This window comes from Elephas maximus, chromosome 5 (genome assembly GCF_024166365.1).
Source record: "Elephas maximus indicus isolate mEleMax1 chromosome 5, mEleMax1 primary haplotype, whole genome shotgun sequence".
NCBI classification, from domain to species: domain Eukaryota; kingdom Metazoa; phylum Chordata; class Mammalia; order Proboscidea; family Elephantidae; genus Elephas; species Elephas maximus.
Window position 1 is genome coordinate 104,609,740 of NC_064823.1, and position 18,567 is coordinate 104,628,306.

At 36.8% G+C, this 18,567-nt stretch overlaps 1 protein-coding gene across 2 annotated transcripts in view; it reads right to left on the reverse strand.

Moving 5' to 3' along the window:
* SRP72 (signal recognition particle 72) overlaps positions 1-18,567 on the reverse strand; it is a 31,959-nt gene extending 13,392 nt beyond the window's left edge. For both annotated transcript variants that reach the window (XM_049886248.1, XM_049886247.1), the window contains exons 1-13: positions 18,144-18,567; positions 16,004-16,124; positions 14,148-14,271; positions 12,070-12,213; positions 11,879-11,990; positions 10,186-10,217; positions 8,591-8,715; positions 8,445-8,502; positions 5,642-5,773; positions 4,599-4,727; positions 3,735-3,807; positions 1,993-2,057; positions 479-574 (exon numbers count right to left, since the gene is read on the reverse strand). In XM_049886248.1, the coding sequence (XP_049742205.1) occupies positions 479-574; positions 1,993-2,057; positions 3,735-3,807; positions 4,599-4,727; positions 5,642-5,773; positions 8,445-8,502; positions 8,591-8,715; positions 10,186-10,217; positions 11,879-11,990; positions 12,070-12,213; positions 14,148-14,271; positions 16,004-16,124; positions 18,144-18,252 (1,320 nt within the window). In that variant the 5' untranslated portion in view covers positions 18,253-18,567. The remainder of the gene's footprint in view (positions 1-478; positions 575-1,992; positions 2,058-3,734; positions 3,808-4,598; positions 4,728-5,641; positions 5,774-8,444; positions 8,503-8,590; positions 8,716-10,185; positions 10,218-11,878; positions 11,991-12,069; positions 12,214-14,147; positions 14,272-16,003; positions 16,125-18,143) is intronic.

Genomic DNA, 18,567 nt, shown 5'->3' on the forward strand with positions numbered 1-18,567 from the left:
TATAATCATGTATAGTACCCTTCTTATTTCTTGAGAATACACACACACATACAAAGACACACATACAGGAAGAAGCTTCAGGAAATTCCACTGAGTTAATTTTTTTCTCATGTCGCAGCCATTCTTTATTTCTAACAACTTTACTTATTAAAAAGAAGCCCTGGTGGCGTGATGATTAAGCGCTCAGCTTCTAACTGAAAGGTCAGCAGTTTGAACCCACAGGTCTCAAGATCTGCTCCTATTAAGATTACAGCCTAGGAAACCCTATGGGGCAGTTTGACTCTGTCCTTAGAGGGTCACTGTAAGTCAGAATTGATTCAACGGCATACAACGACAACATACTTAAAAAAATGAACCTAACAGTTTAATAGCATTCCACTTTCTTAACAGCTTCTCTTATATTTTGAGTTAGTTCACAACTGCAGCTTTTTATTTTTACGTAACAACACCTTCGTAACATTTTGCCCCATTTACTTACCTGATGGTTTTGATACCACTGGATGGCTTGTGTGAAGACCTCAATAGCACTATCAATATCTTCCTCATGGCTGTACATGGTCACTAATGCAGACACCTACCCAGCCAAAGGTATAAATGAATGAATAAAATTCCCATTCAATCCTAGAATAAACTTAAAAAAAAATGAAAAACACTGGAGAGATAATGTTACTAGGCTCTGTGCCAATACCTAATTCTTCGTGAAAATACTACCTTTAAAGAGCACAACTTTATTTCTAAAAACACTATGAAAAAAAAAAAGTCTTTTGTAAATACAAAGGTGGTTATCTATAAAATACAACTTTCCTCTAGAGATGTGCTACTCAAAGTGTAGTTCACAATCCAGTGCCAGTCCATAAGTGATTCATTACTGTCCCCAACAACGACAGAAGTTGAGGGTAAGAGCTTAGAAACTTTTATACAATAAGACATTGTTGGAAACTCAAGTGTGCGATCACTGAGGTACACAGCTAGTGTGGCTGAACCCTCTTGGAGAGATGCATATGGCGTGAGTTACACAGAGTAGGTAAAAAAGCCTGCCTAGTGTGTTTGAGGGACAAGGAGGCCCATGTGGCCAGACTGAAGTGAGAGGTGTAAGAGCAGCAAAAGTGAGGTCAGAAAAGAAATAAAAACCTCCATCTGTGAGAAGATCAATAAAACTGATAAACTTCTAACTAGAGTGATCAGGAGAAGAGAACATACAAATAACCAATATAAAGAATAAGACAGATTCTACAGATAATAAAAGGATAATTAGGGAATATTATAAATAATTCCATGCCAATAAATTCAGCAACCTAGATGAAATGGATAAATTCCTTAAAAGATAACAGGCTGCCAGATATTAAGTATTAGAAACACTGTTTTCAGCCATATATTTGATTCTACTGTACAACTGCAGCCCAGTCCTTAAAATATGAATCTTCAAAAAAGAAAGCACTATCATAATACTATTACACGTTCATTGAATGCCAACTACGACAGACTGCGCTAGAGGCTACAACCATGAATAAAACGGTCCCAATACAGACACATATCACCACTACAGAATTAGTCTCTACTACAAAATGGATACTTTCACAGCTATACTAGTGATCTAAATCTATGGTGCTTGAATAATCAGCAGGGAACTAAAATTGTTGGTCACTATTACTAAATTGGTTTAACTCAAGGAAATTACACTGAAGGTATGATATAACAATTTAGGCTAAGGAATTCCCTATATAGGTCTTAGGTTATATAAGATTCGTTTTTAGTGATAAAGCAAGGCCTTAACAGTACCTGGCACATTTGAATAAATAATAAATCAATGCAAAACAGAGCACAGAATAAAATTAAATGTAAGCCATATAGTAACTGTTATCATTTCAACTACTCCTACATTACGTACATAAACAGGCAGAAACTAAAGCAACTACAGAGAAACATCAAAATACTGATGGACTATCAATTCATTCCTTTTTAAAACTTGTAATATTTTAGTTACAAACTCACCATGCCTGGTTTATGCTTTAATTCCTCTATGCTTCTCAAAATTAGGCAGGCTTTGGAAATGTTACCTGAGAAGATAAAAAACAAATTCAGCATCACACTGAAGAAAGTATATTTTGAAAAAAATACAAGGAATTTTACTTCCTCCCCACTACTTAGGAAAGCAAATATAAGTGTCATTTTGTAACATCTCTAATATACAAGCTTTGCTCTATTTATTAATTTTACAGGTAAGGAAACTGAGTTACAAAGGGATAATATGCCTTGCTTAATTTAAGCTCACAAAGTTAATGGCAGAGCCGTTACCAGAACAAATCTCAACTCTCAGCCTGTTGAGTTCTACTTCTCCTTTTTCAGACTGTAACTTGAAGTGGGAGTCCTTCTCTAAAGGCCTTGGGATATGTCACTGCAGACGCCAGTGCAATGGAAAATTTACTATGGGGTTAAAATTATGAATAACTTAACAAATATTTGACAGTTTATAAGAAGCAAAACAAAAATAAATTACAGGCTCTTTTCTAGTAATTTCAGGACAATAAATAATCCTTGTAAAAATAAACTGAAAACTGGATGAGGAAAGAAGATTAAAAGGTGGGCAAGGAAAAAAAGGGTAAGACGGAAAAAAAGACAAAGAGGGGAGGCTAAGGTAATGTGAGAATGGAACAACTGGAAGACTAGCAGTGTTTCTCAATCTTGTTTTCATTATTGCCCCATTAAGGAGACTTTACAGACTTTTTTTGTAATTGCCAAACTCCCTCACTGGAATTTTAATATCAAAGATATACTGCGCATCTGGTTATGTACTTTGGCCCTTTGAAGGCCACAAGCCATTGCAATATATTTGTTTCAATCCCTTTTCTCCCCTAAAACCAATTATTGGCCCCACTGAGAATGCATGGTCTACACCAGGGCTGTTTAATAGAACTTTCTGGGATGACGGGAACATCCTACAGCTGCACTGTCCAATACCATAGTCGCTAGTCACATGTGGTTACGAAGCTTCTGAAATGTGGCTAGCACAGCTGAGTAACTGAATTTTTAATTTAGTTTTAATTAATTTAAACTTAAAATAGCTACATGGGGCTACCACCACCCATTGCCAAGTCAATTCCGACTCACAGAGACCCTATAGGACAGAGTAGAACTGCCTCATAGGGTTTCCAAGGAATGCCTGGTAGATTCAAACTGCTGACTTTTTGGTTAGCAGTCAACCTGTTAACCACTACGCCACCAGGGTTTCCACATGTGGCTAGTAGCTACCATACTGGAAAACACAGCTCCAAATAAAAACTCAAAGTTGGTCAAAAATGTCAGTTCTGAAATTCCCTAGTCTTTTCCTCTCAAAGATGTAAGTGGTAAAATATAAATGAAGAATAAGGGGCCAAGAAATTCTGAAAACTGGGAAGTAACAGACATAAGCGTTTCTATACATGACATACCTGGGATATTTGAGCATGTATAGTCTTTTGGAACAGAGAATACCTTTGCTTCTACTAACTTTCAAGGCACAGATTGAGAATCATTCTAGCAATTTAGGAATAACCTAAAAAAAGGCCAACGAATTCACTACTAAATATGCTGGAGATCACACACAATCCAGCTCCATGTTTGAAACAGCAATAATAATGCTTCACCAGTACACAAAAATTTAAAAATCACACAGTCCACAACTACCTTAAAATCATTACAACTATACAGTTCCATTAAAACGACATTTTAATCATGATGAAAATCATCATTAATACCTTGGGAAATTTTCAGTTGTGCCATGGTCAGCTTAATCTCAGCTGCATTTTCTGGATGTTGATCTGAAAATTCCTACGAGTTTTTTTAGTTGGGAGAAAAAATTACATTTAATTTACACAACTGACAGTATATATCATAATTACTGATTTTAGTTGTCTAAAATTTTAAATACAGCATTAAAAGATTAAACTTCTGGTTTCAGACCAAAATTTTAACTTAAAAAAAAAAACTTTAACACCTACTGTTTTAAAGCTATGCTCTAAAGATTAGTGAATAATGTCAAGTTACCTGTACTTCACTAGTTGAGTAATATTAATTAACTACATAGATTAAAGAATACACTCAAATAAATGGTGCCTCCTCACTGCTGGTCCCTGCTAGGCAATTTTGCCCCTCAGGATGGTCCTAATTTTATCTTGTCCAACTTTCCAACATAGTCTACCCTCAGGAAAGTCAAACATGTAATCTAACAGTTGGTCTGCGCTGATAAAAAGCAAGCCAGTATCTCTGTGATTGTTTGGAGATTTGGAGTGGAATTCACTGGTCAACACATTATTGAAAAAGCAGTAGCCATGCTCTGGCACGACAAGCCTAAAAGAAACCTCTAACTCATCTGAAATCATCTCCAAATGAAATCCATTCTTCAGTTTTTGTGGAAAATGTTTACATAAAACAACAGAGCTATAATCCAGGAATTAACTAAAGCAAAGTGGCACTTTGGAACCTGTCTAGGATTACATTACCTATCAGTCTTCCCATTAAAAGCTTGTAGGTTATTATAAAAAAAAAATATATAGCATAAAAAAATGAAACACAGCTGCAACTGCCTGACACCTCATTAAAAATTCAAGTAATTTCTTTACCTGAAGCAGCTCTATTGCTTTTATGTGCTGTTTTTCACGGCAGAGCTGGGCAGCTTGGATTAACACAGGCAGGAGATGTTCCGGACTTTGGGACTGTAAACTGGAGGATATTTTGCGGCACTGTTCTGCCTAAAAGACATTTTTCCCACAAAAATAAGCTAGTTAATTAAACACTAAACAACCAAAAATAAAAGAAGGATGAGGGAGATAAAAAGAGGAAATCATATGAAAAAAAATAACAAGTGAAGAACTGCCTAGGTAAGAGAAGTGGTTTATAGAACCTATTCCCAATTTTTTTCTATAAAAAAAAGTCTCCATTTATTGAATTTGAGCTGAATTTCAAAAGCATTTAATAAGGGACAAGTTCTAAACATTCATATGTATGCTCACATTCCAAGATTTTGTTGAAAAAACCAAGCATGCATCAAGCATAAGCATTTTCTTCAAAACAAAATATTTTAACTTATTTTTATCTAAACACATAGGTATTTTTTGCTAAAGTATTTAAGAATAACTTGACCCAGTTCTGTCAATAATAATAAAAGTATTACTAAATATTTAGTAATAATAAAAATATCACTGCCTCTCACTTTCCCACTGAAAACTTCTCTAGAGAATTATGAAATCAGAATGTAATTAGAATTAATGCATATTAGAACTGATATCTGTAACATCCATAGCTTGATGGGATCATGCAAGATGGATCTTAAACCTACAATCACGATCAGCGGCTTTGATTATTCTCATTTTGTTTAAATCCAGAGAGATTAGAAATAAGGCAGTAAGAAAAATCATTCCATTTAAAGGTGAGAATACTGTTTTCTCCCTCTTAAAAGCAATCAGCCCCATACCCTTACAAAGAATTGGGCAAATTACTTGTTTAACAAAAATCTAATATAGGACATTTTGGAAAAGGAAAAAACAAACATGTTTAAGATAAAAAGTATACAAAAAATATAAGTAGACTGGACTGATACACCTATTATGTCTAATATGCCACATTCTAAAAGGTTTAGCCAAGGATCCAGAGGTCTATTACCTACCTGGTTTGTGTACATGGCAAGTAAAGCTTTGTTGAATTCTATAGCTTGTAGTTGTTTCTTGGAAAGCTTAAATTCTACTCCTTCTGCATTGGTTAATTTCACCTTCTTCTTGGAGTCAAAGACATTTTGGTCCTGAAAAAGAAGACAAAAATTCATCTACTATTAATAGAAATCTCAGAATACAAGTTTGTTAACACTTACAAGGCTTCATTACCCTTTCATTTAGTTATTTTACACAAACACAACAAAAGACCTTGAAAGAGCATATGTCTACCTGGCCAGGGTACTTGAATTCTTAAGATACACATATGCTTGTGTTAGGTTCTTTGTTCACAGAAGTAAACAAAACATCTGTAATTCAAATCCACCGGCGTGTGTGTGTGTGTGTGTGTGTGTGTATCCCACAGTCTAACTCTGCTTTGAGAGCTTCTATGTATGTTGCTTCCCACTTACAGGTATGAAAAGGTTTAGCAAGTGATCTGCTTTGAAGGCAAGGGCAAGATTTTTTGTTCTTTCCCACTATTAACTGCTTGTTTTGAGCTTTTTGAAAAAAACATACTGTCACTATGTAAGCAAGCTACTTAACTTCAGAAATACATTCACATCATTTAGAAACTATTTTTAGCAGAAAATACTCATGTAACATATCTACTGTTTGCTGCTTTCCTTAAGCTCCTTCTTCCCAACTAGACAAAAATACAGAGAAGCTTGATCTCTGAAATGTCTGAAGTGTCATCTGTCTATAATCCCTGTGACGAATTACAGAAAGTCCTGTACCTCTCATGGAAGGACGATTAAGTCACACTGGATCCTGAAGACAAACCGAGCATTAGTGTCCACTACTGCTGAGTGTAATGCTACTACACAGTATCCTAGCTTTGTCACGCTACATATTTGCAAATACGTGATACCACTGTGTTTTTTAAACCATGTCTTCTACCAGCTTAAAGGCTAAAAATCAGTACAGAAGAAATTTAAAATAAATTCTTTTTCTGAGTGTGAAGCTCCAAACTAATGTGAAATTATTTTGATGTACAGTTAAGAAACTGCCTTGCATATAAACAAATCCTCAAGAAGTCATATTCCTACTTGGTTCTCCTATGTTGCTATTTTAACACTTCAGTTTATCACACAGGCCACCACCAAGCTTTCTTTAATTTTGCTATCATCATAATTATTCAAAAATTTGATTTTCAAGAGCTTCCATCACTCAATCAGACCAACTTTTTTTTTTTTTTTTGTACTAGCCAGCATGTATATACCCTCTAATCTGTTTTCTCACTTCCCCTTACAAGTCATAAATATTTCTTCATCTGTACTTTTGCTTATGCTGTTGCCTAACCTTTAAATTGTATCCCTCCTTCAAGGGTCAGCTCAAATTTGCCAACCCAGAGATCTTTCCTTTCACCAAATACTGCAATTACGAAATAAATTGACAAAAAGTTTAAACAAGCACAATTTTTATTTCAACATTAGAATGAAATTTAAACCATGTTAATGATTAAGACCATGTTTACTTCTTTTGCATTACTATATCGCATGCTATTTTGAACAAAAAAAATCAGAATATCTGTTGACTGAAAAAAGCTGAGTGTACAATTACATTAAGATATTTTGTATTTCATACACCCTCCTTCACAATTACATATATGTCAGATGAAAAGACTGGCATTTCAAGTAATTCATAAGCATAGGCAGGTACATATCGCTCTCAAAGACTTAGATGCCTAACCAATTTTTGGAAACCTAAACTCTGCCAATAGTCTGTAACATCCTGTAATTACTACCCCCCTTTAACACCATTACCCCACCTCTGGGGACTTCCTGCATTTCTGCTCTAGGAGAGAGGGGTACCAAGGAGGAGCGGAAGGAGCAAGCCTTAGAATCTGAATCCAAGTTCTACCACTTACTAGATGTGACCTTACACAAATTACTTAACTCCTTTCAGCCTCAGATTATACTGCTATAAATCAGAGGCAAGTACTGCCACCTAAAAATACTCTGAGGCTACAATAAGATGGTACTCGACAAATCGTATAGTATACCCAAAGAATGCAAATGCAAATGTTAAATATTTATCATGTTTCCTACTGATTTGGATTTCAAATCTGAACGTGAAACGTTTTCCCATTAAAACGATGTTCCAAACAGTGGTTAATTTGATTAGTACAATACTCTTAAATTAAGACTGTGTGTACACATACAAAAACCAAACCAAACCCATTACAGTCGATCCTGACTCATAGTGACCCTACAGGACAGAGTAGAACTGCTCCATAGGGTTTCCAAGGAGCACCTGGTGGATTCAAACTGCCGACATTTTGGTTAGCAGCCAAGCTCTTAACCACTGCACCACACATACATGTAAAGTATCTTACATGCACACACAGGAAGGGAGCCAGAGAGAGAGAGACAGTGAGAGCAAGCATGAGCCTGCTCATACTTCAAAAACCACCACTGGAAAGAAAAATCTTGCATTCAGACTCTATATGAAAAAAGCATCTAAAACGTGCACACATTTGAAGTCTAAAAGTTCAAGCAATTTATACCTCTAATGAACAGATTCTCCATATATTATTATAAACTGAACGAAGGAAAAGATTCATAAGTTCAGAATCTACAACTACAAAAAGGTTTTATTACTAGAATATATTTTGCAGAATTATCATGAGAGTTAAGTAACAGTCTCCATTGTGATTTTGCTACAACTGGACTTTCACTGTCAAGGAAAGAAAACACCTATCCCAGGTCAAAGTTGGGGTACACCTGCCTTCAGTGTAGGAAAACTATGGATGTTCCATACCTTGTTAATGGTAATGATGTTATTTGCAATTACAGCTAGCAATCCCACATCTGTTGGCCTGTGAACAACAAGCAACAGTCAAAAAGGCGCAAACATTTAAAAAGAAATCTCATCTCCTATAGAGGCACTTAACTTTCATAACTTACTTTAGTTTTATTATCTGATTGTAAAGTTGCAAAGCCTCCTCTGTACGACCCTGAAGCTGCAGAATATAGGCCATCTGACCATGAATGATGGCCAGTTCTGCCTGTGGGTCTTCCTCAGTCCCATCCTAAGTGGAGAAGAAACACTTTTTTTTGTAAATTCTCCAAAATGAATCCACAGATACGAAAAATAACTACCAAGGAATCCACCGAAAACTCAAAACTCACTGCCGTTGAGTCGATACTGACTCCTAGTGACCCTATAGGACAGAGCAGAACTGCCCCATAGTTTCCAAGGAGCGCCTGGTGGATTTGAACTGCCAGTCTATTGATTAGCAGCCATAGCACTTAACCACTGCGCCACCAGGGTTTCCAAGGAATCCACAGATACAAAAAATTTACAACACTAAAAAAGATATATAATTTTCAAGAATTTTCCCTTACAGTCAGTGCTTTGAAATAATTTAGGGCCTGTCAATCAAACAGAGAAGTTTAAATAAGAATGGCAAAAGACAGGTTCTGGAAGAACATGGCAACAAACTTAGGAATACCATTTGTTGATCATTATCATTTTCTAAAAATCCAAGAATTAAAAAAAAAAACTAAAAATCTGCACGCAGCTTTAACTTTTTACAATTATACACCTAAATTTTGGAAAAATCATTTTCTCGGATGAACAGATTTTACAAATGTTTCACTGTCAATTCTATCAAACTCTACAGATTAGTAAATCCTAATCACCACCGTACAAAGAACTCCAAAAACTTAAACTAACCCTATAATTAAAGTAGAAACTCTTTTAACCACTCTCCAGACTAATCTTCATTCTCCACTCTTTCTAGAAAAAACTGACTGATGCCCATGGTACAATGAATGTTCAAGGCTAGAAGGCTATGCGCTTTTACCAGAAAGCGTTCCTGCTCTCACCTACTGAGTGAATGCTGAAGAAGTTAAGATGTGTTTGCTTCCAAACCTGTTTATGCCAGTTGTGTTTGATAAGGGAATGATGAAATTTAATTAAATATTACAGTAAGAAAAGAACTATGAACACGAAAAGACCTGTTTCAATAAGACCCGTGATAAATGCTCAGAAAGACTAGATAAAATCAAGTTTCTAAACAAAATTACTGTTTAATTAGGTGTGAGCCAGAAAATGGTAAAAGACCTCTGGTAAGAAGTTAACATCTATAAGGACTCTGTAATCAAACTGCTCACTGTTACCTTTAAGATAATGTTCTACTTTAATAAAAACAAAACTAGAAATCATGTTGGATTATGTTCAGTTTATGTAAGAAACATGTATGAAATTCCTATGAGCAGACCCATAATGAAAGACCTTAGCCCTATATTCTAAGACTGGAAAATGAATTTTTATTTATATGAATTGAAAGTAAAATGGTTAGCTATGTAAATTTTTTTTGTATTATTACTTCTCAACCTAACAGACTTTATCAATTAACTGATCAAGACGGATTCTACTGTAATTTCTATTTAGTGAAATACCATGTATTCCAAAAGGTCAATAAATACTATAAAGAAGCCTCCTCCTAATTTACATTAAAGGTAAAATTTGGGTTTAACAACAATGGAATACTTACAGAGTCTTCTGATAGTGAACGGCGGCAAAGATCTACAGGAAAAAAATTGTTTTAAAATTAACGTTGCTCGGTAATTCTCATTTCCTTTCCCACTAAATTCCTAGGCAGGAGATTTCAAGATCATCTTATCGAGACACGCACATTTATCATTAACATCAAATATACTACAAAAATATTACCAGTCTCTGATTATTCTAGCTCTTGGGCATTTTTCTTTCATTTGTAGTGTCTATACTGTAAAGAATTTTAAAGGGAATTAAAAAAAATTACAAATGCAGTACCTGTTCGTTGCCAAAAAAAAATTATAGAGAAGTATAAAAAGACCATAACTCCACCACCTAGAGGTAACCATTGCTGGCATTTTAGTTATTCAGAAGCATTTTTAAATCAAAGTAGGATATTATACATACAATTTTGAAACCTCCTTTCCCCCATTCCATATACTTTGGATATCTTCATGTTATAATAGGCATAGATCTACATTATTAACAACTGCATGGTCATCTACTTTGTGATTACAGGAAAACATAGCCAATACTCTAAAAAACCAAACTAAACCTGCTCCATCAAGTTGATTCTGACTTACAGAGACCCTACAGGACAGAGCAGAACTGCCCCAGAGGGTTTCCAAGGAGCGCCTGGTGGATTCAAATTGCCGACCTTTTGGTGAACAGCTGTAGCTCTTAACCACTGTGCCACCAGGGTTCATGCTATTTCTAAATTTTTGTTTTTATAAACACTCCTTAGATAAGCATTCATATGGATGAATACATGAATGTATCTAATTATTTCCTCAAAATAAGTTTCTAGAAATGGAATTCCTGGATAAAAGAATATGCAAATTTTAAAATTTGCTACACACAGCCAAGATGCAAAGTCCACTGTAAAAGTCTGTATGACTTTATGCTCAAACAGCAATGTATAAGAATGTCCTTTCCTCATACCACTGTCAATACTGGGCGTGATGAAGAAATTATAGTTTTTAAACAATTATTTTCTTTTTATGATGCTCTAAACCTTTTTTGTTTTTTATAAACCTTAATATTTAACAGTAAAACATACATTGTTTCACCTTTTCATATACCTCATGCTTCACTGCAGTCTCTACATGGAAAACGTATGCAATAAAGTCTAAATGTTTCAGGACCTGAGACTAGACCTAAGTTCTCTAATTTTTTTTCCCCCTAATTAAAGACTTCAAAGCACATAAACATGGGAACGTATTAAATGTGCTTGAATGGTGTTATCAATGTACAAACATAGTATATGCATATTTGTGTGCACACATGTGCATAGACACACCATATTACGACTATCATAAGTAATAGATAGCTGTTCGATAATTATTGAATGCTTCTGACATATACTGCTACGAAATGCTTGACATGAAATGCCTCAACTAATTTACACTTAACATTCATATTAACTTGTTCAAAAACCTACTCCTCAAAATCCAAACTTCAGAGTCTGGTGTGGCTGAAAATGAACAAGTGAGTTGGTTTAAGGATCAGACAGAAATATAGGAGAAATATGGTCAAAAGCCCAAGAGAAAGGATAGATGACATCTGAGAAATTCCCACTGCATTAATAACCTCCACTTAATTACTCCAAAAAACTCAAACGCGACTTTTGGAGATACTATGCAAAGTTAAATGCACATTACATTTACATATAATTTTAATAAACTTCCAACCTTCAGCTTTTTGTAGGATTTTCATTGCCTGGTTCAGCTGGCCTTGTCCTATCAGTGCACATGCAGCATTATAACACAATTCGTGCGTGCCTTCTTGGAGGCCCAAGTTCTCCTGCCAGGGAGCAAAATACCAGTCAAACGCTAGACAGGAATATTATTTCATGGCTGTGTGAGTACACAATGATACTCACTGGAACCACTTTTTCCCAATTGCTTTGAGCTGCAACAACTGCTGAAAGGTTTGTTTTTCTTTCCTCATCATAATCATCTTGGGAGTTTCGGACGAGATCTCTGTACACAGCTAAGCATTCATCATAGCGTTCTAACCGGTATAACTGAAAGGACAAATGATAAGTAAAAATAATTAGATGAGAAGTTTGGTGTTAAGTCTACAACACCAGACAAACCATTTCTGGAACCAATAAATAGGAACCTAACTCAGCATAACATGGACCATCAAATATTTTTTCTTCATAATCTGTTACCAGTTCTCTGTGCTACCATACTCTCAAAATGTTACTTGCAATGAATCTCGACTCTACTGCAGATTTGCAGGCATGATTCAGTTTAGAAAAGTCATTTTATTACCTACTTTCTTGAAGTTAGGTAAGTGCCTCAGTGGGTTGTGAAAGAAAACCTTTCTACAGAAATCAATCCTGTTATACCACACCTAAATCTGACCGATATAAAAAAAATTCCACAGCACAAAATGATTACTAAGTCCTAGTAAACGGGCACAAGATTAGACGTTAACTAAGGCACTTAATATTTCTGAGGAGTTCACTATATTTAATCCTACTGCATTTTCTCTTTTCTAGAAACTAGCTAATATACAGGGTAGTCTCAAGAACATACAGCCTAATACCTGCTTATTTCATTCAAATTGTTCTCAAAGGGCAATAAAAACTGTCACTCTGGATCAATTAGTCTGCTATGTATGATAGAGATTGGTGCCCTTCATCAACCTCAAAATGGCAGAATTCACCCTAAAACTTCCCAACCAAATTAAACCCATTGCCATCAAGTCGATTCTGACTCAGAGACCCTACAGCACAGAGTAGAACTGCCACAAAAGGTTTCCAAGGCTGTAAATCTTTAAGGAAGCAGACTGCCACATCTTTCTCCCACGGAGCAACTGGTGGGTTTGAACCGCCAACTTTTTGGTTAGCCGAGCACTTTAACCATGGTGATACCAGGGTTCCTTTAAATTTCCCAGCTTACCTTAAAAGTTCTTTATAGACTTACAATCCGTGAACTTGCCCAAATCTTTCTTCGACCCTTTCGTCCTACTTGTCCATACTACCTCTTGGGGGCAATAAATTCAATATAGCATTATTTGCCCTAAATTGACTCCCCCCCATCTTTAAGAAAGTTTCACTAGTTCTAATTTTTTAATATACATAGTTCTACACCCACATCGTTAATAATCCTCTTTTACATTAAGCTAAATTTTATGTCTCAAAATCCTTTTGAAATAAAACATCTTCAGGGATTTCACGGATTAGCTCAATTCATCTGAGTTCTTATTCATTGTGATTTTTTTTTAAATTTAAAATTAGAACAAAATACCAGTCAATGGAAGGACCCTAGAGGTCATGGTCCCCAGACCTTCTGTCAGCGCAAGACAGAAACCATTCCCAAAGCCAACTCTTCAGACAGGAATTGGACTGGACTATGGGATAGAAAATGATACTGGTCAAGAGTAAGTTTCTTGGATCAACTAGATACATGAGACTATGTGGGCAGCTCCTGTCTGGAGAAGAGATGAGAGGGCAGAGGGGGTCAGAAGCTGGCTGAATGGACAAGAAAATAAAGAGAGGAGGGAAGGAGTGTGCTGTCTCTTTAGGGGAAGAGCAACTAGGAGTATATAGCAAGGTGTATATAAATTTTTGTATGAGTGACTGACCTGGTTTGTAAACTTTCACTCAAAGCACAATAAAAATTAAAAAAACAAAAAAACAGTGAAATACTACTACTTTAAGACTGTGAAGCACATAAGCTCACTGGTCATCATCTTTCCAACTGAAAAGTCCAAACTTCATAGGGCAGTTCGTTCGTCTTCTTGAATTTTATAATTACCCTGAGGAAATAATCTGTTCACAGAACACTATATGCAATCATTCTTATGAAGATCAAGAAGAGGGAATATGTTCAAACCTCAAGAAACTGGTTTGGTGGTCAGTATTGTGGAGCATCCCTGCTCCTTGATAGAGGTAGAGTCATGCTCACTCAGGATGACTGTCAACAGGTATTTTAAAGCAGTAATTACCACTTGTCCATAAAGCTCCTTTATTTTGTCTGTCTGCTGGTTTGCACTTTCTATTGTCTTCAACGCATTCTCAATTCTGTTCAGCCTGTACTCGCAATATGCCTTCTCAAAGGAAAGAGAATTACTGAAAAAGTAAAAAAAAATTGATTATAAGCTAATACTGCCGAGCACCCACTATATCCCAGCCATTGTTCTAAGCACCTGATATATATTATTTGTTTAGCCCTCATACCAACAGATGAGGAAGTTGACAAAGAAAGGTTGGTGGCGTGTCCAAAAATCACACAGCTAGCAAGTGGGAAAACATGATATTATATCCATTTTCCTAGCCTCTCCCATGCCTGCTTTCATGGATATTCTTGATTAGAATTATTGGCCTTTTGAAACAGACATTTAAAAAGGAAACCATGAATCAGTTAAATAACAAATTTTCTTATAAACAAGGACAATCTGAACACTAAGTGCACTATTTTAAAAGCTTCTTAAATCCACTAATAAGGTATACAATGCTTCTTTTAATTGTTCAAGAAACAAATGGTTAGCAAAGAAAAAGTAGTGAAAAATCTTGAGAACACAGCACTCCTAACCAAGCAACTAGCAGACACACAACTCCAAAAATACTACTGACATTCACAGATGTAAAAATTCATTTACATTAATGTTATGCCAGAAAAGTCTCACTTTGATGTTTCAACCATAACTCATGAGGAAAAAAATATTTATCAAAGCAAATGGCAAAATCCTTTATTTATTCACACAATATTATTTGAAAATTTCCCTGTGTCACAAAATGGCCAAAATTTCCTGAACACTGAATTTTAGCATAAACACGTTTTAACAATAGAAAGCAGAGTCCTCTTTATTCACGTTTTATTTTTTAATAAAGTTTTAAAATAAGTTTTCAAGCTGTAATAAATTTATATGACTCAAATATAAAAACAAAAAGGTATACATTAAGAGGTTTTGCTCCCACTGCAATTGAATCTACCCTGTTTCTTCTTACCCCCCAGACTAGTTTTATTCATTGTTTCCCCTTCTAGTGTGTGTTTTTGCAAATATAGACAAATACACATAAAAATTCTTATATCCTCCTTCTCCTATACCAAAAGAAATATACTATATACTGTTCTGCATCTTATAAATTGGTATCCCCCTAAAGGATAAATATACTACAAACTTCATTGCAGAACACATATCTTTTGCGTGTTAGATGTAACTGCAAATAAAAATCAAATTACAGTAACAATTCAGAATATACGTTCACATTTCATGAAATAATAATGAAAAAGAATAACAGCAATTTAAAAATAAAAGGCGGGGGGGGGGGGAGGGGAGCAAGCCATGTACTCTAAAAACTGCTGAAGAACTCCTAACACTGAAAGATCTAGGCTTAAAACCATACTCACCTAAATAATTCTCAATGGAGGTACATACAGAGATTAGGTTGAAATTTATCATACCATCCTAGAGACCTCTATTTACTTATATACTATCCACTTATACATACCGACCCTACATATTCTGCACTCTCTGCCTCCCCCTACCCTTTTTTAAAATTAAACTTCTGCCAAGTTGTTCTCCCTATGTCCTCCAAGGACTCTTGTTACATTTATGCCCCACATCCCTCCACAGTTTACCTCCTTCTTAATGGTTCAAAGGGAATATAGGAGTAAAGAGAGGACTCTTGAAGGTTAAAAAGGACAAAAACCACTATTGCTCCTTCCAGTTTCAAAAACACTACTGTCAAAAGAAAGGAAGGAAGTAAATCAGTGAAGAGTGGGAGAGAAAATACTAGATGTGCGTACAGCTATAGTAAAAGTGTTTCTAATAACTGTACAAACAACTAAGTCACTTACTTGGCTAATACTTTGGTGTGAGTATTGATGACATTCAAGGCTTCCTTGAAACTTCCGTTCTGGATAAGGCATACCACTTTACAGTGCAGGGCAGTTACATCTTCCTTGTTGATCTGCAGTACTAGAGATCAGTTTTAGGAAAGCCATTTTTACACCCATTCCCTTTTCACATTTTTAATAATTTTCCCATTCCCTGTCTCAGGAAGCCAACATTTCCAATACTATTGCGATAGAAATGACTGCTAGAAACACCAACAAAAAAAAAAAAAAATGACCGATCTTCATTTTTAACTTAAAACACTACAAGGAGGAGTTATATCTTAATAGCCTTCCTTCCCCTTCAAATGCAGTGAAAACAGAAAAGCCAGAAAGAAGGCATTTCTCCAGGTTTTTCATCTTGGGAAGTGTGCTACGTATTTCATTACTTCACATGCCAAGAGAAAAAGGTTCATGTAGAATGTGGAATCAAATGACTGAGATTTGAATGCATGCGTTTTACTAACTACTTTAAGGTCCTGGGCAAGTCATTTAACTGCCAAATCTCGGTTTTCTGATCTGCAAAATCAGTATGAGAACATTATGTATTTCAGAAGATTATAAAGATTAAATGAGAGTATTCTGTTATATACTATAAAGTGTAACACAAATACAATTTATTTTGCTGGTCATGTTTCCAAAACACCATTCAAAATTTTCCTTTTCATCTAAGATGATCAAAGGCAAGTACAGGTGGTCAAGTTTCAACTCCAAACAGTTGTTCAGTGTCACATTGCTGAGATCAGACCCTTTGCTCTTGGGCAAGGAGTCCGATTCTCAGACTACGAATCAAAAGAATTTCTACCACTTAGAAAAATATATATTGGAGGACAAAATAATTGCCTTTGCTGATTAAAAAACTTCTGCGACTAGGTGTATACAATTGGTTGAGGCCTCCCCAAGGGCTAAAATTAATTCAAGCCAAGTTTTGTTATTTCATGGATCAAATAATTCTAATCAATTGCCACTTTCCTCAATGTGTTAAATCATTAAAAAATGCTTCGCAGGCACAATTGGAAACCCTGGTGGCATAGTGGTTAGGAGCTACGGCTGCTAACCAAAAGGTCCGCAGTTCGAATCCACCAGTCTTTCCTTGGAAACTATGGGGTAGCTCTACTCTGTCCCAAAGGGCCGCTATGAATCGGAAACGACTCAACGGCAACGGGTTTGGCTTTTTTTTTTTTTTTTGGTAGGCCCAGTTACCACCATTCACATTAACACAGCAAGAGGTTGTAGAACAAAACTAGTTACACAGCTTTATAATTTTGCTATTCTGACCAGTGTTTGGAGCAGTCAAACCCTGTCCTGTTCACTAAATTTTAAATCTAACAGCAGAAAAGAATTTAGCAAAATGAAGCGCATTAAAAATCAAGGCCATATTAGAATTACGTAGTAAAGGATAAAAGAATATGAGCTGAATCTCACAGCAAGACAGTAAAACTTGAAATTATCACTTAAAGGCCAAAAACAGGCCAAACTTTCCTTCCGCCATTATTCCAAAATTTGGTGCTCTCACACACACTGTTTCTAGTTTAACGGCACTGGGGTGATTCTATCTGTGGAAATGACACGCCTGACATACAGAACCAGCCCTCCCCCTGTCCTCTCAGACGGATTTGTACAGCTTCCACCTTGTCAGCACCAGCTTCCAAATTACGTGTCCCAGGCAGGTCCCTATCCTCGCCGAAGACCTAGAAAACAAGCTCTCTCAGCAATACTGTCTTGATCACTCCGTTAGAGAAAAAAGAAAAGAAGGCAATGTGAGATATTTGCAAAATAAAGCGTGAAAGCAGAAAAAAAATCAACCGACAAAACAGTTTGCCAGCGGCGCCAGGAGCTGCGGTCTCTTTAAATCTCTTCCTCGCGTTCCGCGGGAGACAGAGGGGGAAGTACACGTGGCTCTAAGCAACCCGGGACCCAGGGCTGGACTAGAGAGGTGTGAGAGCTGCGACCCGCGCCCGCTCGGCGTTCCGGCCCCAGACGGCGGTGGCGGGGTCTCTCCCCTCCTGCATCTCCCCAGAGGTGGTCGCGCGCGCCAGAAGGAGGCCGCGTTCTCCTGCTAGCCCGGGTCCGCCTCAGCGCCCGCCCCCGTCCCGACACTCACTCTTATTGACGGTCTTGAGAGCGCGCGTGAAGTCGCCGTTCTGGCCATAACGGTTAACTTCACTCCAGAGCGCAGGCACTGAAACCCCCCCACTGCCGCCGCTCGCCATCTTGCAGGAGGGGCGGGGGCGACCTCTACCCCGGAAGCGGATCTCTGAGGAGCCGGCGGTTGCTAAGCGTCGCGGAGTCGGGGGTGTCCTTTTCGCTTAGTCAGCGCTGGGGGTTGTAATCTTCTGCTAGTCGCGAATTTACGTGATTGAAGTTGTTTCTGATATATCTTACCGAAGCACTCGTCGGACTCCGGGAGAGTCTGGAGAAGAGGTTCACCAAACAATTTCGGTTTAAAGCGGCGTGTGTTTCCGGGGTGACCGCTGCGGGCGAGGCGGTGTCTTGGACCCAGGAGGCGGAGCTGGGTGCGGTGTGTG